We start from the raw sequence: 27,158 nt of genomic DNA, 5'->3' as shown, positions 1-27,158 counted from the left end.
GACACTGGCAGGGAATCGGTTAACATCACGGGTGATCAAGGGGTTCAATGTGTTCCCTGTTTGTGTTTTCTAATTGTATGACTTGGGAATCACACAGATCCGTCTTCCTGCTTAGCAAAAAGACTGTGTGATCTGGATCTCTGTGATCCCTTGTCAGAAATGAGATTTGCCTTGTTTACACAGGCAGATCCCCATTCTGTCACAAGGGGGGAACGGTCGTGGGTGGCCAGAGGACATAGAGTCCGCCGGACCCACTGATAGGCCCCCCCGCTTGTCAATGGGAGCGCACACCCACAACAGCGAGATCCCGACGTACAGCTACGGCGATTCATGGGATTGTGCCACCTTGCCACAGTATGACAGCGGCTGGCCGGCAAGTGCTTAAACCCAAAAGCAATCATTATATTGCAGCTTACCAATTCATAGATGTAATGACTTCATTTGTTTTCTTTATTAGGCTTTCTTCTATATTCATCTGGTGATCCAGCCAGTAAGTCTGTTCAAAAGAACAAACTCTCCTGCAAATCAGTTACAGAGATGAGACAAACCATTTACCGCTGATAAGGGTGCTTGCAATGATTGGCTGTTGTTTATTCATATAAAATCTTTATCCCAATAAGGTAAACTGTTTGCTGGAATTGCTTATAGAGTATTAGCTGGCGTATGGCTTAAATTCGTTAGTGTATTTGAATCTGCTAGTATATTTACTATTTCAGCTTCAAAAGGTTTTACCCCCTTCCTGACCGGGCCATTTTTTTGCGATACGGCACTGCATTACTTTAACTGGAAATTGCGCAGTTGTGCGACGCTGTACCCAAATAAAATTTGTCCTTTTTTTCCCCACAGATAGAGCTTTCTTTTGGTGGTATTTGATCACCTCTGCGGTTTTTATTTTTTGCGCTATAAACAAAAAATACGACAATTTTGAAAAAAAAAAAAAATCTTTTTTACTTTCTGCTATAAAACATCCCCAAAAAAAAAAAAAAAAAAAAAAAACTAATTTCTTTATCAATTTAGGCCAATATGTATTCTGCTACATATGTTTGGTAAAAAAAAATCCCAATAAGCGTATATTGATTGGTTTGCGCAAAAGTTATAGCGTCTACAAACTATGAGATAGATTTATGGACTATTTAAAATTGTTTTTACTAGTAATGGCGGCGATCAGCGATTTTTAGCGGGATTGCGGCAGATAAATCGGACATTATGTGACACTTCTTGGGGACCAGTGACACCAATACAATAATCAGTGCTAAAAAAAAAAAAAAGCACTGTCACTGTATAAATGACACTGGCAGGGTTAACACTAGGGGCGATCAAGGGGTTAAGTGTGTTCCATGGCAGTGATTTCTAACTGTGTGGGGGACAGATGCACTTAAGGAAAAGAGAGATTTGTGTTTCAGCTTAGCTGTAAAAGAGAGATTCCTCTTCTACACTCTGACTGAACAGCGGTCTGCCTTGTTTACATAAGCAGACCGCTCTTCTTTATTCCAAACCCGCTGATTGGCTCCCGTTGTCTCCAATCACAGCAGGAGCGGTGCGCGTGCGCCCCCTGGATCTCATGCACCAAATCACTTACCTGTACGTGATTTTGCACAGCCGGGCCTACCTGCTGCAGTATATATGTGGTGGGCGGTCCGGAACTGGATAAAGGAGATGTATGGCCAAAGTGATTTCCGCTGTACTTCTCCTATAGCTAACATGAGTGCAGTTCATTCTGCACTACTGTAACCCATTTTCAGTTGAAGTCTGCTATCAGCTGACATCACAGAGCCATATGGTCGGGATCTGCCCAGAAGCCTGGACTGACAGCTGGCTCAGCCTATCGGCGATCTGCTGAGATCCTGAGCCAGCCCCTCCACAGCCAGCGCTCTAGTAAACATGAGGCGAGGGGGGTGGGTCAGAGCAGAGCCAGTGCCTGACAGTCCCAGCTATCTGCTCACAGAATGCAGAGAACTGAGCAATCAGTGGTGTTTGATCGCTCCGTTCTCAGCCTTAGAGCTGACGGGGGACAGATGCAGCATCTTCTTTTTTTTTTTCTCTTTTAACACTACCAACCCCCTTAGACTGGCAATGGTGCTGTCTGCTGTGCTCCTTCATCCAGAGTGTGGGCATTCTAATGCAGGCAGTATGTTACTGGCCAGCTCACCAGGTGAAAACAGAGGTGTGGGAAAAGCCTTAAAAAAGAAAACGAATGCAGCCACCACATCTAAGAACTGGTAAGCTGCAATACATCACATTCTTGGTTTTGGGTTTAATACCGCTTTAAAAGTGTACATCGCAACTTCCTGACCTGTAATGTAGTGACTTGTAGTGTTCTGCTGTGTATTCTAGGACTTATAGTCCAATGGCCAATTTAGAACACCCTACTAAAAATTGTGTACAAAGCATCTGTTGGATTACATTTCCGGAGGGAGGGAGGAACTTGCAATACATATTAAAATGTGTTCCTAAACCCAGGACCCTGCATTCACTATATCTGGTCTCCCACAGTACATGGAAATGCAATCATTTTAGTAAATCTAAACCGCTAAATACCTTTTCTCATCAGCAGTATATAGCAGTCTTGTTACTTCTATAAGTGTCTGGTTAAAGCTTGTAGGAGGAGTTTTCATTCTCTCTTCTGACTGTCCTATGAGGCTGCATGACCCCTGACCCTCTGTCTGGACAGTGCTGATTGGTCCTGTGCTGATCACATGCACTCTCCCAAGAAAAAAAAGCTCTCTAGCAATACACACCAAACTGAGCTTGTGCAGAGTGACTCTAAGGCTCTGTTCTATCAGGAGATGGATTGGGGACTCTGGAAGAAGGGGGGGGGATCATAAAAGACAGGATCAAACAGCCTTTTTACAGAATGCAGAGGATTAACCCCTTGGGTTCCACAGTGAGTATAACAAGCATGCTTTAGGCCTCTTTCACACGGATGATCCGTATGTCCGTTTTTCATCCATCCGTTTTCAGATGAAAAACGGACATACAGTCATCCCTATGGAGCGTCGGATGTCAGCGGTGACATGTCCGCTGACATCCGACCCCGCTCCGATCCGAAAAGTGTAACGGAGGAAAAACCTACTTTTCCCTCCGTTTTCGGATCGGATCGGATGACGACGGACACTACGGACCGTCATCATCCGATCCCCCCATAGGGGAGAGCGGCGCTCTGACAGGTCCGTCGCTGCACAGCGTGCAGCGATGCACCTGTCATCTTCCTGCTCAGCGGGGATCGGCGGAGCGATCCCCGCTGAGCCAGCGTGTGTTCACGGGGCGGATCATGACTGATCTGCCCCGTGTGAAAGAGGCCTAACTGTATATACAGACTGAGTTTACTGTTGTGGGTTTAGTAATATTTTAAATAGTTAAAAATAAGACACCAACCTTTGGAAGTGTCATAGGAAAACGGAGTTATCACAATGCGGAAAATGCTCACCTTTCAAAAATGTTTCCTTTTCTCTGCTCATGATTTATTGCATTCAACCTCCTAGAAATGTATGTACTGCTAAAAATCCGAGCTATTTCCTATGTAATTCCATCTTCTGTACAAAATGTCACTTGACATGGCTACTGATATTGGAGACCTGTTGCTTAGCAAACAAACTAGATTTCTTTTCTCACTTGAGTTGTGTTCAGATTTCCTGCGGCTGTCAAGCTGTTGTGAAATGACAGGTCCCAGCACGCCTGCCATCCTTTGCCTAGGTGTCTCTGGGAATGTTGCTTCCACTATCACCGGCTTTGCTTCAGTACAAATTGGCATCTCGAAGTCATAGTTATATGGGGCTAAAAATCACAGAAAGTTCTATAGGATAATTGCAAGGTATACTATTAAACTTGGGCAGCACAGTGGCTTAAAGAAGTTATTGTTATTATTATTATTATTATTATATAGTATTTATATAGTGCCGACAGTTTACGCAGCACTTTCAATATTAGGGCAGACAGTACAATTACAATATAATTCAATACAGGGGGGAATCAGAGCCCTGTACATTAGAGCTTACAATCTAGAAGTTGTGAACATACAATGATATATAGACACTTTCTAATACAGTTATACCTATGCAGACACCATTACTGCCTTTGCTTAGTTTCAGAAATGATCTTTCTTATCTTTTTGTTACAAGGTTAAAAAGTTCAGTCGTGACCATGCATCTCTTTTTCTTGATGTTAGGGGCAGGACTCTGTGCAGACACATAGGGGTTGATTTACTAAAACTGGAGAGTGCAAAATCTGGGCATGGTAGCCAATCCACTTCTAATCTCAGCTTGTTCAATTAAAGTGTTACTAAATCCACAAAGTCTGTATATGCCGTAAAGCATGTGTGTTATACTCACTGTGGAACCTAAGAGGTTAATCCTCTGCATTGTGTAAAAAGCCTGCTTGATCCTGTCTTCTCTGATCCTCCTCTTCTTTTATTGTCCCCAATCCATCTGCTGATAGTTACAGATCCTTGGAGTCAATCTGCACATGCTCAGTTTGGTGTGTATTGCTAGAGAGGTTTTTTTGGGAGGGTGCATGCGATCAGCACAGGGCCAATCAGCACTGTCCAGACAGAAAGTCGGGGGTTATGCAGCCTCATAGGACAGTCAGGGCATAAAGAAAACTCTTCCCACAAACTTTAACCAGTGCTTGGCTGCATACTGATAGAAGTCCTAAGACTGCTATATACTGCTGATGAGAAAAGGTATTTGGCATTTTATATTTATTAAAATAATTGCATTTCTATGTTCTGTGTACTGTGGGAGACCAGATATAATAAATGCAGGGTCCTGGGTTTAGTAAATCCTCTGCATTGTGTAAAAAGGCTGTTTGATCCTGTCTTCTCTGATCTGCCCCTTCTTTTACTGTCCCCAATTCATCTGCTGTTAGTACAGAGCCTTGGAGGCACTCTGCACATGCTCAGTTTGGTGTATATTGCTAGAGTTTTTTTTTTTTCTTTTTTTTTGGAAGGCTGCATATGAAATCAGCACAGGGCCAGACGGAGTGTCAGAGGTTATGCAGCATCATAGGACAGTCAGAGGGGAATGAAAACTCCTCTTACAAGCTTTAACCAGTGCTCGGCTGGACGCTGATATTTAGTCATAAGACTGCTATATACTGCTAATAAGAAAAAGTATTTAGACGTTTCTATATAGTAAAATAATTGCATTTCCATGTTCTATGTAATGTGGGAGACCAGATATAGTGAATGCAGGGTCCTGGGTTTAGTAACACTTTAAAGTGGTGGTTAAGCCACTACAATAAAAACATACAATCCCCTCTGTAAAATAACATTGTGTCCCAGTGTCTGTGTTATATAAAAAAGATGCTGATCTATACCTTATATCAGAACGTCTCCTGGCACTCACGTGACTCCTTGGCTCTCTCCTCTCCCCAGAGGAGAGAGAACCGAGGAGTCACGTGAGCGCCGGTTGCTACTCTAATATAAGGTACAGATCAACATGTTTTTTTATATAACACAGACACTGGGGCACATAATGTTATTTTACAGAGGAGATTGTATGTTTTTATTGTAGTTATGATAGCAGCAGGAGGGGAGAGCTGGGGATTGGACGGAGCTGACAGACAGGGAGGGGGGAGAGGCCGGGGAGAGGCCAGGGGAGAGCAGAGAGGATAGCTGCAGATGATGGAGGATCGTAATCTGACTACGGTGTCAGGGCTCAGCAGCCATAATAAACCGTGGTCAGTTTACAGTAGGAAGGGCATAGCCAGGATTTTTAGGTGATAGAAGGGGTCAAATTGCACACCACAAGCACTGTGCTGTTATTCATGCTTTAAGGGAACAGGATCTGTTTTTGTTTTTTGTTTTTTTTAGGGTAACAAACACTTTAAGCTTTGACAAAAAAAACTGGAAGCTGATTGGTTTCTATCCAGAGCTGCACCAGATTTTGCAGTCTTCGGTCTTAGTAAATCAACCCCATAGTGTGCCTGTGTTCCATAGTCTATTCAGCCAGAGGTAAGACGCAGGCTGTTCTTGAGCAGGGGGCATATTCAAGAGGCAGGCTGTGATTGAGTAGGAGGTGTGAGCCAGAAGCAGGCTGTAATTGGTTGGAGAGTGTGGTGGTTGATCAGATTACCCAATAGAAGCATGCACCGTGCCCTGTACTTCTGAATGGCAGCCAAAGGATGAGAACTGACCACGCAAGACCAGATCAGCTTCTGTGCTTTGTGTGGTCAGTTTAGAATAAAGAAAGCTGACTGACAGGTGCTCCAAATGGATTAAGTACATGAAAATGATAGAGACTCCTCTTTCTAAAATACACATATGTGAACATACACCTAGGAAAAAAAAAGGAATTTAGGGGACATACACTATAAGCTGGCCATACATAGCTTGAATTTCGGCCAGTTCCTCCTGAATTGGCTGACTTTCGAGCCATGGGTGGCCCTATCGGCACTACCCAGCTTGACAAAAGTCAACTTTAAAATTGAAATAGCCAAAGGGAAAACGATCTGTCAAACAGTGACTATGTCCAGTCGGATGCAGTCACTGTTTGGGTATTCAGACAGCTGTGGGTGCTTTGGCTGTCTAAGAACAATAGCTGGCAATGTAGATTTCTTTTTCCATGCTGTTTCGTAGGGATGGGGAAAATCTTTCGATTTCTCACATTCAGACTGCAGAGCGAACAAGGGAAATCTAAGTGTGTATGGCTAGCTTTAGCAATTCGCTAAAGACTTAAGACACTGGCATTTGCATTTACTTCCTTTACTTTTTGAACTGTTTTTTCTCACATTCCATGCTGGTGGATTCATTGGCTTCTATCGAAATTGGCCCCAATATATGAACACAAGTGAAGTAGGGACCTACATCCTATACACTCACTGATGTGATGAATGTACAGCATGTAAATTGTAAGCTCTTCTGAGCAGGGCCCTCTTAATTCTCTTGTATTTTATTGTATTATAACTGTATTGTCTCCCTTTTATATTGTAAAGCGCTGCGTAAACTGTTGGTGCTATATAAATCCTGTATTATAATAATAATAATGTAAATCACTATATCCGTTTTCAGTATTATATAAATGACTGTAATTTGTAAAAAAAAAAAAAAAATACTTTACTGTGTTTTAACACTACTGCTACAAACAATGGCTTCATTCAGCTTATTTAGGTGCAGGTAGCAAATAGATGATAGTTGATTAGAACCAGATGCTCATGTATAGCAGTGACAGAGGGGCAGCCACATCAGGATTTTTAGATATGGGTAGGGTTTGAGCTGTGATTCCAGTTGCCACCACTAAGGGGCTCTTGGGGGGGGTTAGGTTTTCCTATAAATAGGAATGCAGACATAGATTTGTGTAGATGATGTGATCGAGCAGGAAGATTATATCATGATAACACCGGGCCATATAATAAAGGTCTTTTCTTGGGTACAGCATTCACAATGTACAGATTTACCTTCTAGTGCGAATTCTGTAGACTGTGAACTGGTGCATTGAGCTAATTTCTAAACTCAGTTGGGAATAATCAAAACTTTCTAGCCATTTGTTTGATTATGTGGCCAATTTTGGTGCTGCAAAATTGCTACACTGATTTATTTACATTTGGAGTAATGGAAATGTGTTAAGGTGGCCATACACGTATATATATCTGTGATTAATCTAGGTATGAGCAATCACAACCAACCAAGTCGTCATTGATTTGAATAGCAAATGATGCAACACAAGATAGCATCAACTTAAAATATGATCTAATTTTTCTCTTTTTTTTTTTTTTGTTATAAAATTACATAGAAACCAAAACATTATATATACATGTTTAAGCAGAGGCCATGGAGAATAAAATGGTTGTTTCATTTTTTTTTTTATCTCGCTCGATATTTGCGCAGTGGTTTATCAAGCACAAATTTTCAGGAAAAAATACACTCTCTAATAAATTTTAGTGCATACAATACAAACACAATATGGCAAAGATGTTACTCCAAGTAAATAGCAAAGTTGCACATGCCTGTGGAATGGCGACAAACTACAGTATGTTATATTATCCATAGGCAATGCTTTGTAAGCCCTTACAGGTTACATTTTAGAGTTACAGGTCTCGTGCTAGAATTGTTGCTCTCACTCTCACCTTTGGGGCAATGCCTCATGTGCGGTGTGATCACTGCATATATGTGTGGGACGTACAAGCACATTTGCATGGGTGGATGGTGCTTTAATTTTTTAATTGTTTTTATTTTTTTTAATCTTTTTATGACACTGTACCTTTAATTTTTTATTTTACTTTATTGCTATCACAAAGGTTGTTGTTCATAGCATGGGCCATGACATAGCATTTTTATAAAAAGACATGGGGTCTATTAGACCCCATATCTTTCCTCTATCCTCCAAAGCATTTGATCAAACCAAGATTGGTTTGATGTGATGCTTTACAAGCTGGTAATGGCTCGTAAACAAATAAAAGTGACTAAATCGCTTCTGGTTTCTGACATCAGAGAAGGGGGAAGAACGGAAGTAGCTCTTACTGTCTAGGACTGTTACAAAGGGGCCCTTTGCTTGCTTTTATCTGGCCCTTGCGGCATAGTCAGCAACAGTGCGGCATAGTTCCTGCCACTGATGCCGACAATGGGGCACTAGTCCTCTCACTGACACAAACTATGGCACACTATTCCTCCCATTGATGCCGACGATGAGGCACTATTCCTCCCATTGATGCCGACGATGAGGCATTATTCCTCCCCCTGACGCCCATGATGGGTCACTATTCCTCTCACTGACGCCAACAATGGGTCACTATTCCACTGATGTGGACGATGGGTCACTATCCCTCCCACTGACACCGGGTCACTATTCCTCCCACTGACGCAGACGATGGGTCACTATTCCTCCCACTGATGCCGACGATGGGTCACTATTCCTCCCACTGATGCCGACGATGGGTCACTATTCCTCCCACTGATGCCGACGATGGGTCACTATTCCTCCCACTGACGCTGACGACGGGTCACTATTCCTCCCACTGACGCCGACGACGGGTCACTATTCCTCCCACTGACGCCGACGACGGGTCACTATTCCTCCCACTGACGCCGACGACGGGTCACTATTCCTCCCACTGACGCCGACGACGGGTCACTATTCCCCCCACTGACGCCGACGACGGGTCACTATTCCTCCCACTGACGCCGACGACGGGTCACTATTCCTCCCACTGACGCCGACGACGGGTCACTATTCCTCCCACTGACGCCGACGACGGGTCACTATTCCTCCCACTGACGCCGACGACGGGTCACTATTCCTCCCACTGACGCCGACGACGGGTCACTATTCCTCCCACTGACGCTGCCGACGGGTCACTATTCCTCCCACTGACGCTGCCGACGGGTCACTATTCCTCCCACTGACGCTGCCGACGGGTCACTATTCCTCCCACTGACGCTGCCGACGGGTCACTATCCCTCCCACTGACGCTGCCGACGGGGCACTATCCCTCCCACTGACGCCGCCGACGGGGCACTATCGCTCCCACTGACGCCGACGACGGGGCACCATTGCTCGACCTAATACCAATCGTGGGGTATTTTCTTCTCTTACTGGCCACAGTTCAGCCCCCCTAAAGTTTGAAGGACAGCAAACTGGCCATTTTGTTTAGAAAGTTTGGAGACCCCTGGTCTAGGGCATCTGATGTGACCGATCGGTGGGATGTGAGGGAGGGAAACCCCCTTCCACTGTCTGTAAAGGTGATTGGGTGGCGGTATAGCCACTTGGATCACCTTTACATTGTAGGGAATCTGGCTGAACTACACAACATCTGGATTATGGATGCAGCCATGATCCACATATCACTGCTCCCATCCGAGGTTGCACAGATACGTCCTGCGTTATCTAACAAACGCTCAGACGTTCTTTGGGTCGATCAGATGGCTGAAGAACCTGCCAATAATGAAATATCAACGATTAAATGGTCTGAATGTCTTATTCGGTGCAGTCTTAGTTAAATCATGTTATAAATAGAATTTTTATATTGATACGTGTGTGGCTATCATTAGAGTGCAACTCTTCTCCGGCAGGGAACTGTGTGATGTGCATTGAACGATTATTTTTTTCTTTTTATTGAAGTGTCAGTTATATGCCATTCACTGCTGTGTGGAAGGATGTAGACATCTTGCATTTTTATCCAGTACAGAAAACCATTGTACGTATTGTAGTGTGAAAAAAAAAAAAAGTTAGAGATCATATCAGTGGATTGTGTACATAGGAAATGATCGCCCTGTGTGAGACGTGTAAACTTATAAAAGCAGAGATCAGCCTATGCGGGGAGCTTCAGGTCTAATAAAAGAAGGTTTTATTTAGGTAATGCTTCTTCCACCCCTGCCCCCTCCTCACACACCTCCAAGAAGCTCACACACGCCCTTGTGATAGAGGAGAGTGCACATTGTTGGAATGTCACTGAGAGAGTGCAGATCAGTGTTCAGGATAGGGCTCTCTGGATCTACACTGAGACAGCTATTGTTTGGATGTGGCACATTGAGGATCTCATTGGGTTGGACTCTCTTGATTTTCTACATTCCTCAATGTGTGCCTGTTCTCAGACAGGAAGGAGAATACTAGCAGGAAACTTGTAGTGAGTTTCTGTGCGCAGTCCTGGCAATGTGATCCTGGAATACAATGCAGATCACAGGTAAGAGCACAATCCAACTCCCATTTGCTTCTGTTTTTTTGTTCTCTCATTAGGACCTGCTTGGTTTTTCGCTGTGCGTTTGACTTTTTGAAAACAGAAGTTAAAAGGAATCTTTGTATCCCTTGACAATCAGATCATCTGATTATTTTCTGTAGCTCCAGTTTGTGCGGTTTTATTTCCTCCAGTTTGTCTTATTCAGTGTTGTGATGAATAGTTCCATAAAGTAATGTATTTTGAGCCGCTACTATTATTGCGTGTTGTCATTTATTGTATTTTTTGGTTTCACGTGCTTTGCTTTCAACACTCAGTGCAAACTTTTATCCAATGATGTGACGGAGGAATTCTGCAAGATGATCAGTTAGGTGGTTTGTATTATGTTTGTATGATGTTTGTATGATGCCAGAGTTGAATTCTTTTTGTTTCCTGGCTGAATTCTTTTAAAGTTCATTTTATAGTAAATGTATGCAGAGGTTTTAGGGCCGGTTCACGCCACAAATTCTGCGCTCCGAATGCATTTCTGCATTCATGTTTTTTTATATGTTCAGTGCATTTTTGATGCTTTCAATTTTTTTTTCTCCTCTCAGTACATGTGCCTTTTGGTGTGTTTTTGATGCGTTTTTCTATGTTTCAGTTAAATTTCATACAGAAAAAGTGCATCATGTTCTACTTTGGTTGACTGCACTGGAACGCACTGCACTAGGGTGAACTAGGGCCATTGGAATCCATGTTAAATACTGCCCATGCGTTTTTCATGCGTTTTTTTTTTTTTTTTTTTTTAACATTCTGCTAAAAAATTTGTGAATCAGTACTGCTTGGACCTTGAAGAAGGGGACATACCCCAAAAGCTTGTCCTGAAAAATTGTATATTAGTGCAAATAAAAAAAGGATCACGGACAGTACTTAATTTTCTCTGTCATGCGGAATAAAAATACACATCATGTCATAGGATGCCCAGGCAACACTACTGCTTTTATGTATTGTATTCTATGTTGTTCTTTAGATGTATATTGAGACAAGGGGGATTACCAAAGGCAAATATGTAGTTTTTTTGTTTATTTTTTAGCATTACTATCCAATCATTTTCCATGCAACAAATTTTAGGCTACGTGTACACAATTCCCTAAGTGCCAGTTCACACCAGACGCAGTCTCGTTCAGTTCCGTGCGCTTTTTTTTCTGCACAAAATGCATGCCAAGTGTTTTCAATGTATTCCAATGGCTCTAGTTCACACCATGCAGTCAGTTTCCGGTGAGTTTCTGCACTGGAAACTGACTGCATGGTGTAAACTAGAGCCATTGGAATACATGGAAAACACTGTGCATGCATTTGAAGTTTATTTCATTGGCCAGAGTACTTGCCATTGAAATGAATAAACACCCAAACGCTAAATGCAGCTAGCATTTAGGAGCATGTTCTTTGCGTTTTATTAACTGACATTCTGCTTTATGACGCTCTTATAAATCATGTTGTGGCCTCGTTATTGATTAGATATTGAACTTACTAAACTGTAGTATACAGAAGAACGTTCGCTAAAATGTGTTGTAGCATGAACTATTTGTAACCCAACTCTCACAGAAGTTTAATGCGCAGCCTTGATTATATCTTAATAAATACAGTGATACGCGATATCAAGCAATCATTAGTCACCTATCCAGTCTGGTTGGTTCAGGTTGCAGCACATCATTGCGATTTGCATTTCTGTAGTGCACTCTGAATTCACAAGTCTCAGTATTATGATTATTTGGTGTTTGCCTTGATATTGGCCCGTCAGTGAGGATTATTTCCTAAAGGATTTCAGATTTAAAAAAAAAAAAAATTTGAAGAGTCACGTCAGTGAAAAGTAAATCCAGTTTGCTTACTTTGTCTGCACATGATTGGATAATTGAAGTGAATAGTCACACAACTCATTGTGTGAATATTCACACATCCTGTAGTAAATCAGCCTCAGTATATTGGATCTGCTGTCCAGGGCAATGTTTTGTCTGTCATTTAGAAGAGGTGAATCTATGGCTCTTCAGCTGTTCAGAGGTCATGCCTGAACATGTCTGAGACAAATGCTGAGACTTCTAGTTCTACACCTGCCACAGGGAGCCTTGCTTTATATTATGTTTTTTTTTCCACTTCAGATGACCAAACTCTGCTCTACAAAGTATAGTTAAAGTGATATTAAAAGGTGTTTATTTTATTTTTGTTTTAATACTTACCTGCTCTGTACAGTGGTTTTGCACAGAGCAGCCCCAATCCTTCTCTTCTCGGGTCCCCCGTCAGCACTCCTGGCTCCTCCTCCTTCACCGGTGCCCCCAATAGCAAGGCACCTGCTATGGGGAGCACTGGTGCTTGCTCACTCATGAGCCCCGCTCTATGCGTCCATTATAACACATAGTGCTGTGGCCCCCGCTCTCATTTCATTGGCTCCCTGGTTGTGATTGACAGAAGTGGAAGCCAATGGCTCTCCCTGCTATCACAGTCAATGAGAGAGGGAGAGACCCAAGACAGCCAAAGCTCCCGTGCACATTGCTGGATCAAGAGGGGACCCAGGTAAGTATTAGGGGGGCTGTGGGGGGAGCAGCACACGAAAGGTTTTTTTATCTTCATGCATAGAATGTGTGAAGGTAAAAAAAGCTTCACACATTCAACCACTTTAAGCCAGCCATAGATGGATCCAAACTCGGTCGGTTCAGCAGGGACCATCTATGGGGTAGGTTGGTTGCACTGTAGTCAAGTCAGTCCATCAGTTGACTTTAGTACAACCAGTCTGATGGGGTTTTTTGTTTGCCCGATTACTGGGCTCCTTGAGCTCCCTACCAGCAGAACACAAAAGCACTGCAGTAGAGATTTAGCAATTTTCTTTCCTTCCACCCATAGTGGAAAGAAAATTGCATAATTTATGGGCTGCTTCAGTGTGGGAAAGAAGTTAAGTTAAAAGTATTCTGATCAATAACCTATGTTCACATCGTGCCAGGCCAAAACGTCATTCCCTCCTGCCATAGACCAAAATGATCTGTACCCAAATTCAACTAAAGCATGTCAGAGCCCCCTCTTCTTCAAGCATGCCAGGGTACAATATAGTGAACTGTGCCCAGGCAAGATACAGATTAATCACACTGGTCAGTCAAACTGAACCTTGGGGGGGGGGTCATGTGTACAGAACACCTAATGTGAGTGAACACACTCAGGTGTGAATGCAGGCTTCGTTTTCAGGTAGTTTGTGGTAAAATGAACAGCTAAATGCAGGCCAAGGTCCGCACAGTTGTGTTTACTGTGGGGTTTTAGAGCTGGCGCTTGTTGTAAGGGAACTGTACTCACTGAGGAGTAATAGTGGTGGAGCCTAAAGTGATTTGTAAACCTACAATTTTTTTTTTTTCAAATAAGAAACAGGTTATACTTACCTGCTCTGTGCAATGGTTCTGCACAGAACAGCCCCAATATTCCTTTTGGTTTCCCCACCAGCACTCCTGGCTCCTGCCCCCATAGCAAGCCGCTAGCAATGGTGGCACTCGTGCGTTCTCACTCCCGAGCCCTGCTCTGTGGGACACAACAGGCATGGTGCGGCCCCACCCCATGCTCTTTTCTTACTGACTGTGATTGACAGCAGCGGGGGGGCCAGTGGCTCCTGTTTATGTCTCTAAACCTATGAGGAGACAGAGTAGAGAGAGCCTCTGCTCTCCCCCTGCACTGTGCAAGAGAGCAGAACACACAAGTTTTTTTTTTTTTTACCTTAAAGGGTAACTAAATGTTCTGTTTTAAAAAAAAAACAAACAAACCTGTCATGCTTACCTCCTCTGTGCAGTTGGTTTTGCACAGAGGGGCCCTGATCCTCCTCTTCTGCGGTCCCTCAGCGGCACTGCTCCTGTTCTCGAGTGCCCCGTTGAAGAGCCGCTCTCCCTCAGGGCACTCGTGCGGGTGCGCTCCTGTGCCCTGCTGCTGCGTCTATTAGACAGACAGCAGGACTCAGCCCAGCCCCCCTGCTCCCGCATTGTTGGATTTGATTGACAGCAGCGGGAGTCAGTGGCTGCACTGCTATCAATCTATCCAATCAGGACCGAGACACCGGCTGGAGCTGGTGTGCTCGTCCCCGCCTCTGGAAAGACCGGGTTTAGGTAAGTAAAAGGGAGGTTCTGAGGGGCTGCTGCAGCACAGGAGGTTTTTCACCTTAATGCATAGAATGCATTAAGGTGAAAAACCTCAAGGATTTACAACCCATTGAATGCATTATGGTAAAAAAAAAAAAAAACCTTTTAGCTTTACAACAGTTTTAACCACTTGACCTCCAGAAGATTTACCCCCCCCCCCCCCCCCCCCTTTCATGACCAGGCCATTTTTTGCAATACGGCATTGCATTGCTTTAACTAACAATTGCGCGGTCGTGCAGCGCTGTACCCAAATAAAATGTGTGTCCTCCCCACCACAAATGGAGTTTTCTTTTGGTGGTCATTGATCACCACTGTGGTTTTTAGTTTTTTGTTATAAACAAAAAAGACAGACAATTAAAAAAAAAAAAAAAAATAACATTTTTTTTTGCTTTCTGATATAAAACAAATGCAATAAAAAATGTATTTCTTCATCAGTTTAGGCCAATATGTATTCTGCTACATATTTTAGGTAATAAAAAATCCCAATAAGTGTATATTGAATGGATTGCGCAGAAGTTATAGTGTTCACAAACTGAAATATTTATATTTGTATATTTTTACTAGTCCTAGCAGGATCAGCGACTTATAGTGGGACTGCAATATTGCGGCACTTTTTGAGGACCAGTGACCCTAATACAGTGATCAGTGATAAAAAAATCTGCAGTCACTGTACTAATGGCATTAGCTGGGAAGGGGTTAACATCAGGGACAATCTAAGGGTTAAATGTGTTCCTAGCCAGTGCTTGTGTACTGTAGGGGACGTGTTTTTACTAAAGGAAGGCAAAGATCCATGTCCCTGCTTTGCAAGAATACAGAATCAGTGCCTTTCCTTCTCACAGATCGCCTTTCTGCCTGTGTACTGAATAATTGGCGGGTGCCGGTGGACACCAAGTTTGTGGTACCCACCGCTGTGTGTGATCGCAGCAGGCCACGGGCAGCGCGTCTTTACACCCCAGAAGTGTCAGATCAGGTTCTAGTCAGGGCCCTCTGATTCCTCCTGCATTGAATTGTATTGTAACTGTACTGTCTGCCCTCATGTTGTAAAGCGCTGCGCAAACTGTTGGCGGTATATAAATCCTGTATAATAATAGTTATGTGATCTGGCACAGATAGATAGATAGATATCTATCTATCTATCTATCTATCTATCTATCTATCTATCTATCTATCTATCTCTCTCTATATACATACAGGCATACCCCACTTTTAAGTACACAATGGTGTTTATTTACTAAAACTGGAAAGTGCAAAATCAGGCTCACTTCTGTATAGAAACCAATCAGCTTCCAGGTTTTATTACCAAAGTTTAATTGAACAAGCCGAGGTTAGAAGCTCATTGGTTTCTATACAGAAGTGAGCCTAATTTTGCACTTTCCAGCTTTAGGCCCCTTTCACACTGAGGCGGTTTTCAGGCGGTATTGCGCTAAAAATACCGCCTGCAAACCGCCCCTAAACAGCCTCCGCTGTTTGTTCAGTGTGAAAGCCCGAGGGCTTTCACACTGAAGCGGTGCGCTGGCAGGACGGTGAAAAAAGTCCTGCAAACCGCTTCTTTGGAGCGGTGAAGGAGCGGTGTATTCACCGCTCCTAAACCGCTCCTGCCCATTGAAATCAATGGGACAGCGTGGCTATACCGCGGCTATAGCCGCGCTGTACGAGTGATTTTAACCCTTTTTCTGCCACCAGCGGGGGTTAAAACCGCACCGCTAGCGGCCGAATACAGCTGCAAGAACGACGGTACAGCAGCGCTAAAAATAGTGCTGTTGTACCGCCGACGCCCCCACCGCCCCAGTGTGAAAGGGGCCTTAGTAAATATACACCATTGTGTACTTAAAAGTGGGGTATGTAATATATATATATATGTGTGTGTATGTGTGTGTATATATATATATATATATATATATATATATATATATATATATATATATATATACAGTGGATGTATTTGTTGCATAGAAAAAGAATTATTTGAACATTTTTCACAGACAGCTCTGGGTTCACATATTTTAAAGCTGACCATAGATGGATTGAAATGTGGCCCGTTTTGCAGAGACCAGCCAAATTTTGATCTATCTATAGCCATTCCTGCTTAAGTGATGTCAATCTAGTGATCAACTTTTCACATGTGGAATTGTTGGAAAATTTCCACTTGATCAGCCCATAAAACCAATCGACTGCAACGCTGATCAATGTATCCTGACGGTGGAGGAGGCCCCGTTGTCAGAATACTATAGCGCAGTGTGGAGGAATCAATTATGATTGAAATGTTATTTTGTGACATTTCTATAAAAAAGAAAAAAAAAATAGTGTGATCATTGTACCAACGCACAGCACCCTTACAAGACGCACACCAGCGGGCAGACATTATACAGAGCTCTCTCTGGTGTGAATGGGCCCTAACACAACTTTAGAATAATAGATCGGTGTTACCTGACATCTGCAGGGCCCACGTGCCGGGTGACCTGCTGTAACCACACGGTGTAGGCAGCACTCTGACTTGCCAATCTTGTTTGTGTGATGTGCCCTTAAGAATAAAACCGTTGCTATAAAAGGTTTGCCGCATCCTTTAAAGAAATTGACTCATGGAGGCAGGAATGGGAATCGGGCCAGGTTAACAGCTAATGAGGATTATCCTGGTATGCACAATAATTTAAAAAATATACAAGTCAGACATTTAGGGGAATTGCTCTGTAATCTGTATAATTACTCTGTTTGAAAACGGCTGATCGCTTTAAGCTTCTAATACACTGATAGCTGTTAGTCAAAAGGCCTTTTCTTCTTGTTGTGCAGTACACAGTGGGAGATTTTTTAGTAAAGACTTTCATTCATAACTGGGGCGAGATCCTTGTATTAGGTCCCGCGGCAGCTTACTCTGCAGAACTCTGACAATTTTAGTTTCCTGGATCTCCTCTCTCATCTTTTCCTCTGTGGGTATTGGAATATATTGACAGATCTGCATCACCTTCTTTGTAGAAGACACAGCACCACAATATAGACATAGTGCTACAGAGAAACCCCTAGTACTTACAGGAAAAAAAATAGGGTCATAAAATTGTTTTCTAAAAACAAGCCATTAAAGTGGTGTTCCACCCTAAAAAAAAAAAAGTAATGATTGTGCCTAAAAAAGATAAAAAAAAACATTTGGATATTTTTTTTACTTACATCTAAATGGCTGTTGCTAGGGGGTCCCTCGTAGTCTGCCTCTTCCAGTGCCTGGGCTGGTGACATCACTTCCGCCTCGGCACAGGAAGGGCTCAGCTCTGCTCCCTCCCTCCTGTCAATCATCTGGGACCCATTACAGGTCCCAGGTGACTGAGCGGCCAATCGCGGCGCCGCTCGCGCATGCGCAGTGGGTGCCAGGCTGTGAAGCCACAGCCCGGCGCCCACAGTTGCAATGCTGGCGCCACTGAACGGAGGGGGAGACGAGCGGGGCTTCGATCCCCCGCATCGCTGGACCCTGGGACAGGTAAGTGTCCAATTAAAAGTCAGCAGCTGCAGTATTTGTAGCTGCTGACTTTTATTTATTTATTTTTTCTGACTGGCCCTCCTCTTTAAGGTCCGGATGGTCCACTCTGACCTCTCTATCTCCACCCTCACCCCCCATTTCCCCCAGGGTGTACCATAAATGAGGGCTGACCTACAGCAGGTCATAACACCTCATGAGGATACCCTCAGTTGTGCCCCCTCAGGCTCTGCCCAAGTCCATATGTATTCTGCTCCAGAGTCTTCATAGTACACACTTGTTAAACACAAGGCCCGTGGGCCAAATCGGGCCCTCCAGGCCATTTCATGTGGCCCTCACACCTCTCCTTGTAGCTGCAGCACTTCCTTTGTGCAGCTCGTCTCTGCCTACCCCTCGTCTCAGCAGTTGGCAGCAGAGATGACAGAACTCCTTCTATAGATTCTACGCCTCTCTGCAGCTGCAGCAACCTCTCGTCTCTGCCTCCCCTTGTCTCCGCATTTAGCAGACTCCAGCAGCTGACTCCAACCCTCCTCTGGTCCTCCTCCAGACTTTGTACTAGCTTCTTCCCAGCAGCAGCATAAGGTAAGGGAAGGGTGGAGGGCGCTTGACTTCTGATGGCGGGAGGGCTCTTGACATCTGATGGTAAGGGGGGGATGGTGCTCTGGGCATCTAGTCTCACAAATGCCTCCAGCCCTTTGAAGGGAACCTTTAATGCTGATGTGACCCGCAATGAAATGAAGTTTGACACCTCTGTCATATTATATTCTTGGCCTGCTTTTACCCTGTGCTCTAGCTCAGTGGTCATCAACCCTGTCCTCAGGACCCACTAACAGGCCAGGTTTGCAAGATAACTGAAATACATCACAGGTGATATCATTTGCTGCTCAGTGATTGCAGTATTCTAGTCTGCATCTCCCCAAGGTAATACATAAAACCTGGCCTGTTAGTGGGCCCTGAGGACAGGGTTGATGACCACTGCTCTAGCTGGTCCATACTTTGGCCTTGGCTTTCTGTAGCGGGAGGTTGAGATGCGCCCATTTGTGGAACACCCGTCATGCACCATCTCTGCCTCCCCTTTTACTGGTGCAGAAATAGAATTGTACCACATGGCCAAAGCTCTTTCCTACTTGCAGCCCTAAGAGGGTGCCAAATCCACCTTGTGAGGTCCCCCCGATCCCCTGAGCCCCTAACGGGCTCCCAAAGCATAAATAACCAGGCCTGCAAAGGAACAGAAACTTTAGGGTGGGTGGTTGGGAAAGCCTCTTTCTTCTTGCTGAATGAATAGAGGGCTGACCCCACTGCTCCTTCCTATTAATAGTTTTCCTTCTAAATGAGTGTCTGCCTTTTTTTGCCCCCGACACACACTCTGCTCTAAGGGCCTGATTTTTCTTAATTTCCTCTCCAACATTGCCCACCTAGCCCCACCATATCATCAGCTCCACTTAGATTAACCTGTGGCGCCCAGCTACTGCGACCACCTAGGGTAGGGTTCCCCCCTTCATGTTGGCCCCCCAGATTGACTTGCCTTGTGCTGATTCCAGCACTTGGCACAAGATAACCACATTGTCCTGCAAAAGACTAGGAAGAAGGAATGCTGCAGAAGCTCCAGTTGGTAACATGATGTCGTCACGTGACACCAGGAGGCGATTTGATCTGCAAAACACTCAGTAGAGCAGGAAAGGAGGTAAAAATGTTGTTTGGCGATGATGTGCCTCTTAAATATTGCAGGTAATGCCAGGTGACCCATGAAATACTTGTTGAAAGTATCTTCTTCTTTAAAGCGGAATTAAACCCAAATTCAAAAATGTAATATATTGTAGCTTACTGATCATTAGATGTGGTGGCTGCATTTGTTTTTGTTTTGTTTTTTTTATGCTTTTTTCCTCTGTTTTCACCTGGTGATCTGGCCACTAACATACCTCCTGTATTAGAGTGCCCCCACTCTGGATGAAGGAGCACAGGGTGCACCTTTGGACAGCAGCATTGCCAGTCCGGGTGTAGGGGGGTGTTAGATGGACTAGCAGATTTAGATACACTAGCATACCGAAGCCATACTCCAGCTAATACTTTATAAGCAGTTACAGCAAAAAGTTTTGTTCCTTTTGGGATAAAGGGTTTACATAAAAAAATAAAAATGTGTCAATTGTAAGCACCCCTTTGAGTGGTAAATGATTTGACGCAACCCTCTAACTCAGGGATCCTCAAACTACAGCCCTCCAGCTGTTGTGGAACTACAAATCCCAGGAGGCATTGTAAAACTCTGACATTCACAGACATGACTAGGCATGATGGGAATTGTAGTTCCTGAACAACTGGAGGGCCATAGTTTGAAGACCCCTGCTCTAATTTGCAGGAGAACCTGTTGAAATCTTTGGAAAAACAGACTAGTGGGTTAGTGGACCGTTTTTAGCTTTAAAGCTGATCTCCAGGATCACCATGAATCTTTAACAACGTTGCCAATGCACAATAAAAATGCCCAGAAAGTATTTCCAAGAGATTGATCGCATATTAGCTGTGACATCACTGTCACGACTGATAAAATGACATGCTCCATGATTCATAGGGAATGTAGTCCTAGCTCTGGGCAGTACAGGGGGTTTTATTGGTTCTCTGTTTCCACCTACTGTGTTGCATGAGGTCAGCTGTGGGCAGAGCTGGCAGCTGCACAAGAGGTCAGGCTAGTCAGAGACAGGCAGAAAGAACCCTTCTAATCTGAATGACCTTACTAAAGTTCAGTTTGTGCTGAGAAGCTTGTGTTATTGCAATAGATAGAAAAACTACATGGGGGGTATGGAGGAGACCGGACCTGTGATGTGCATACAGAAGGCATGGGTGTCGTCTGAAACAGGAAATGCTTCAAAGAAGGCCTCTGAATATGACTTTAGCAGAAGATATCAGACCAAGCAAGGTGAAAAATCTTGCATCAATGGGCACTGCAAAAAATTAGATTACCTACACACATTTTGCCTGGAGACGCTTTAAAAAAAAAAAAACCCAACTAAATATGTTCCTTATATCAAATAATACACAGCAACTGGATACGTTTACAAAACATCTGCAACTTTTATAATGAAAAGGAGAAAGTATTTCCTTTTCCTGCTTTCTCTCTCCCAGCGATCAGACTGAAACATTGTCACTTTGTAGCAAGTCACAAGGCAAGAGCCCTTGCACACTGGGGCGGTTTGCAGGCGCTATTGCGCTAATAATAGCGCCTGCAAACCGCCCCGAAAGTGCCGCTGCTGTCATCCCAGTGTGCAAGCCCCGGGGGCTTGCACACTGGAGCGATGCGCTGGCAGGACGGTAAAAAAAGTCCTGTCAGCAGCATCTTCGGATCGGTGAAGGAGCGGTGTGTATACCACTCCTGCCCATTGAAATCAATGGGACGGCGCGGCTATACCGCCGGCAATGCGCCTCTGCAGAGGCGCTTTGCGGTGGTATTTAACCCTTTCTCGGCCGCTAGCGGGGGGTAAAACCGCCCCGCTAGCGGCCGCATACCGACGGTAAAACGCCGCTAATAATAGCGGCGTTTTACCGCCGACGCCGCCCCCCGCCCCAGTGTGCAAGGGCTCTAAGAGATTGGAGCAGAGGCTGAGCTGTGTCAACTGAAACCACAAAACGAAAGAGAGAGGGCGCATTGACCTAGTGCAGGGTAGGGCTGGGGAAAAAATCGATTTGAATCAAGTTGAGAAATCAAATCGAATCAAATTCTCAGCAAATCGATTTTTTAGATTTGTTTTTTTTTCACCAGGACCGGCGCTGACACCGCGTCCTGAGGAGCTGCGGGCAGGAGTTTTTAGGCGAGGCCAGATGCCGCGGACTAGGCCGAAGCCGCGGCCTCGCCTAAAAAATCCTGCCCGCAGCTCCTCAGGACGGTGCCATAAAAAAAAAAAAAAAATTTGAATCGTGAATCGAGTTTTTTTTTTTTTTTTATCGCTGAATTTTTTTTGGAGAAAAACGCCCAGCTCTAGTGCAGGGGTCTCCAAACTGCGGCCCAAGGGCCAGATATGCCCCTTTGCTAGCCTTTATCCGGCCCTTGGGGCACTATTCCTTCCACTGATTTGAGGCACTATTCCTCCCACTGACACCAACAGGAGGACACTATTTCTTCCACTGATACCAATGATGGGATACTATTCCTCCTACTAATAGAGGCACTACTCCTACTGACCACCAACCTCAAGGCCATATTTATTCTCACTGGTGCTGGAAGAAATAGTGCTCCATTGTTGGTGTCAGTGGGAGGAATAGTGCCTCAAATCAGTGGAAGGAATTGGTGCTGGGCCCAGAACATTTTCTGCCCCCGCTGACCACAATCTGGCCCTCCTAAAGTCTGAAGGACAATAAACTGACCCTTTGAAAAGTTTGGAGACCCCTGACCTAGTGCATTATCCTAAAGCCATAAGTTTATTATGTAAAAAGTGGCAAGTATTATACTCACAGAAGACTATTGCATTCATAGCCTGAAAAATATTTTTATGCTTGGTTCACAGTAAGGGTTGTTGTACTGAACCATGATCTGCTTACTGATTTACACAACTATTAGAATGACAGTTGTCGATTGGAAAGGGTGATAAATGCAAGACAGCATGATGGCAGATGTCACATTTCTGTCATGGCAGTCTGACTTCCAGGATAAACTTCTGCATTGTTTTATCTCATATAGAACATTTTTTGTACAAAGTTTAGGAGAGTTTTGCATTTTTTTCTGCCAGTGAGCTCCAATCAGAAATGCAAACCAGAAGGTTTTTTTTTTTTTATGCTTCTAAACGTTGAGCTTAACCACTTCTCCTTAGGTGGACATCATATGACATCCTGGAGTTTAAGTGATTAAATCTGAATGCTGCAGGCATCATTCAGACCTCATTATTTTCTACCAGCGATTCCCTGTCATGTAAAAACAATCATAGTGGCTGTTCAGCTGCTTGATTGCTTTTACAGGCAGTGGGAGGGGACCCCCCCCACCGCTGCCCTTGAATGAATCAGCCAGCGGTGGCTGTTTACCATAGAGAATACTGCGAACCAGATGGTCCCCGGCAGTCTCTATGACCTTCGGAGGCTGGGTGTGACATTATGACACTGCCGTTTCCTCGGCTGTGAAGCCGAGATCTTTTTTTTTTTTTTTAATTTCATTCTTTTCAGCCTAGAGGAAAGATGTGGAGTCTTATTATCTGTCATGCCCTATTCCTATTACAAGGGATGTTTACATTCCTTGTAAAAGGAATAAAAGTGATTAAAAAAAAATGTAAAGGGAAAGTGTCAAAATAAAAAAAATAAAAAAGTAAAATACACAATATAATTTTTTTTTATTTTAAAGCACCCCGTCTATGCGTGCTTGCATGCAGAAGCACGCCGCATCTGCATATGTAAACAGCGTTCAAACCATACATGTGAGGTATCGTTGCAAACGTTAGAGTGAGAGCAATAATTCTAGCCCAAGACCTCTTTAACTCTAAACAGGTAACATGTAAAAAAATTTAGAGCGTCACCTATGGAGATTTTTACGTATCGAAGTTTGGTGCCACTCCGCAATCTTAGTGCGTGGCATGTTGGGTATCTATCATCTTTCACATTATGCAAAAAAATCAGGCCAACTTTAGTGGTTTTTTTTGTTTTTTTTTTTTTTTAATCCTGAAACTGTGCCCCCCCCCCCCACCAAAAAAGAGCGTTTAAAAATTTGCTGCGCAAATACCGTGTGCAACGACCACCATTCTATTCCCGGCTAAAAAAAAAAAAAAAAACATATAATGTTTGGGGTTTCTGTGTGTGTGTGTGTGTGTGTATATATATATATGTATGTGTATGTAATATATTTATATTTATGTAGATTGCTATAGACAGTTTGGAGGAAGTCATGTACGTTGTGTAGATATGCACTTTTATAGCATGACCTGTTTGTTTGGAATACCATTCACTGATGTTGCTGGCCATTTGTGCTGGTTAGGTAGTTTGTTTTTCTAACCTCCCACACAAACATGTCATGGCACCTTCTCTTGGGTTGTAAAAGTGACACTTAGTAAAAGGAGATGATGACAGGTTCTCCAACATCTCCCTTGTGGTGTTTTTGTGTTGCATGCCAGGAAATAATCCCTCCTAATCCTCCATCTATCCTCCACTCATTGATAACATTGCTGTCACTTACCATATTCATTGCTTTATGGCAGGATTACCGGCCTAGATGGATGTTAAAGGCTAAGGCCGGCCATACACGTAACAAATTTCTTTCCTGCAACCACGGGTTGCAAAAAAAGAAATTTGCTTGATTTCCCCCATCAACACAGACCGTGAAGGATTTGTTTCATCTCTGTATCGCCTGAGGCCAGTCACTTTACTGCAGGGTGGATTTGATTTAAATCACGATTTAAATCACTAGTATAAAGGCTTGATTTAAATCATAGTTTTTAAAACGCAACTGTCATCTCTGTCCCACAGTAGCTCCTCCTCTGATCCGCTGTTGACTCACCAACAGTCACATTCACTTTAATGGGATGGCTGGTAATGTGGCAGTAACACAACAAGGTGAGGGACGTGGTGGCAGCAGGTGAGTGGATGCCCGCTAACAGGCGCTGCCATGATGGATCTGAAATGACAGGTGCCCTTTAAATTTAAGGACTCATTCTTGCTGGTAGTTAGAATCTTTAATATTTGCAAACACAATTAATGTTACCTATTTAGAATAATAAGCTGTCAGGTTAGTAAAACAGCGATATCGGAACCAAACCAATCATACAGTTTGTAGTGTACATAGATTTGCAAAACAATGGAGTAATAATAAAGGAATATTCCTGACCTTTGTTTTATCTCATGGTTACTGTGAAAATGTCTGAATGCATCAATGCAGTGCATGTTATCTCATCTTGCAGAGCTTGGATTCATTGAATGAGTTTACTAAAAATTTAAATATTACAGAATATACAGCCTCATGCTACATAACTAAGCTCCATTCCATGCTGAATAACCTAAATTATTAATGTATCTTAAATAGAAAATGATCTTTAGATATATTTTTACTCCAAAAGTATTTTATTAAAATAAATTGAAAAAAAAAAAAAATCAGATTTAAATAAAACAAAAATAATTTTTTTTTTATTTTTATTTTTTTTATTCATTTTTTAAATCATTGATTTTTATCTACCCTGTGTGCAGGGCATGCGTTGCATTAAAAAGGTGTCATTTTTTATTTTAAAAAGGGTGTAAAGTCAGAAGGTTTTTTATCGTAATGGTTTGCAGCAGTCCCCCCCTCAGCCACCCTATTCCTTACCTGAGCCCATCTCGATCCATCGATGTTGCAGGAGTGTCTTGGCTGCTCATTGGCTGAGACAGCAGCGGGGCGCCATTGGCTTCCGCTGGTGTCAATCAAAGTCCGTGAGCCAATGAAAAGAGAGAGGGGATGGGGCCGAACCATAGCTCCATGTTGAATGGGGGCACAGAGCCTCGGCTCGGGTGCCCCCATAGCAAGCTGCTTGCTGTCGGGTACTCGGCAGGAGGGAGGGGCCAGGAGCACAGAAGAGGGACCCAAGAAGAGGAGGATCCTGGCTGCTCTGTGCAAAACCCCTACACAGAGCAGGTAAATATATGTTTGTTATTTTTAAAGAAAAAAAAAGTGAGACTTTAGTATTGCTTTAAGCACATTGGGTTGCGTTGGTAACTCGTTATCTCTGAACTCCGGGCTGCTTTAACACACATTAATGTGTGACAATGCATCACAAAGATGTTAATGGACCCCAATTGGTTTTATTTTTTTCTTGGAGTTGCTGTGTCAGTTGGCTAAAAAAAACAGCACAATGAATATCTGATGACCTGCTGTATGATTTGTATGATTATCAGTCAAATATCTTTCATCATAAGCTAGAAATCTCTCTGTTGCTTACCTGGGATAGACTTTAAAATACTTGGAATTTTCTCTGTGCTTCAAGACCGTTCAACAGACAGTGATAAATGTATCCAAGTTCCCAGGGTAGAAGTTCTAAGATTTCAGACTCATGCTGGTTCTGAAGAACAGGAGCGGACAATTTCTAGGAATACGTATTACATGTACATTGCAGATCTGTGCCAATAGGTGTTCAGACTTCTGTACAATTCTGTCCAAGCATAGCGGATTATTATTATACAGGATTTACATAGTGCCAACAGTTTGCACAATGCTTTACAACGTCCGTCAATTCATTCCAACACCAGGACCCACCATGTTCATCCAATAAGCAGTACACACAGTGGCTGCCTAAATGGTAACTCCACTTTTGTTGAGAAAAAAAAAACATTACAGAGATTTTGAGAAAATTTATAGCAGATTCCTGCCTTTTTGTTGCTCTAAAGCAGTGGTCTCCAAACTGCGGCCCTCAGGACACTATTCCTCCCACTGATACAAGGAACTATTTCTTCTACACCAACATTGGGGCATGATTCCTGTTACTGACCCCAGTAATAGGGCACTTTTCTTCCCACTGACTCCAATAATGGGGCACTATTCCTCCCACTGACACCAAAGATGGGGCACTATTCCTCCCACTGACACCAAAGATGGGGCACTATTCCTCCCACTGACACCAAAGATGGGGCACTATTCCTCCCACTGACACCAAAGATGGGGCGCTATTCCTCCCACTGACACCAAAGATGGGGCACTATTCCTCCCACTGACACTAAAGATGGGGCGCTATTCCTCCCACTGACACCAAAGATGGGGCGCTATTCCTCCCACTGACACCAAAGATGGGGCGCTATTCCTCCCACTGACACCAAAGATGGGGCGCTATTCCTCCCACTGACACCAAAGATGGGGCACTATTCCTCCCACTGACACCAAAGATGGGGCACTATTCCTCCCACTGACACCAAAGATGGGGCACTATTCCTCCCACTGACACCAAAGATGGGGCACTATTCCTCCCACTGACACCAAAGATGGGGCACTATTCCTCCCACTGACACCAAAGATGGGGCACTATTCCTCC

At 43.7% G+C, this 27,158-nt stretch overlaps 1 protein-coding gene across 12 annotated transcripts in view; it reads left to right on the top strand.

Moving 5' to 3' along the window:
• Window positions 1–27,158, top strand: part of RASAL2 (RAS protein activator like 2) — a 492,268-nt gene that overhangs the window by 279,675 nt on the left and 185,435 nt on the right. Inside the window, exon 1 of one of the 12 annotated variants that reach the window (XM_073593396.1) lies at window positions 10,347–10,614. The exons of the other annotated variants lie outside the window; for them this stretch is intronic. Coding sequence (XP_073449497.1) covers window positions 10,602–10,614 — 13 coding nt within the window. The 5' untranslated portion in view covers window positions 10,347–10,601. Of the gene's footprint in view, window positions 1–10,346; window positions 10,615–27,158 lie in introns of those variants that run through there. 12 annotated transcript variants of the gene reach the window in all.

This window comes from Aquarana catesbeiana, linkage group LG07 (genome assembly GCF_042186555.1).
Source record: "Aquarana catesbeiana isolate 2022-GZ linkage group LG07, ASM4218655v1, whole genome shotgun sequence".
NCBI classification, from domain to species: domain Eukaryota; kingdom Metazoa; phylum Chordata; class Amphibia; order Anura; family Ranidae; genus Aquarana; species Aquarana catesbeiana.
Note: the sequence above shows the minus strand (reverse complement) of the source record. Positions and strands in the feature narration are given on the sequence as shown.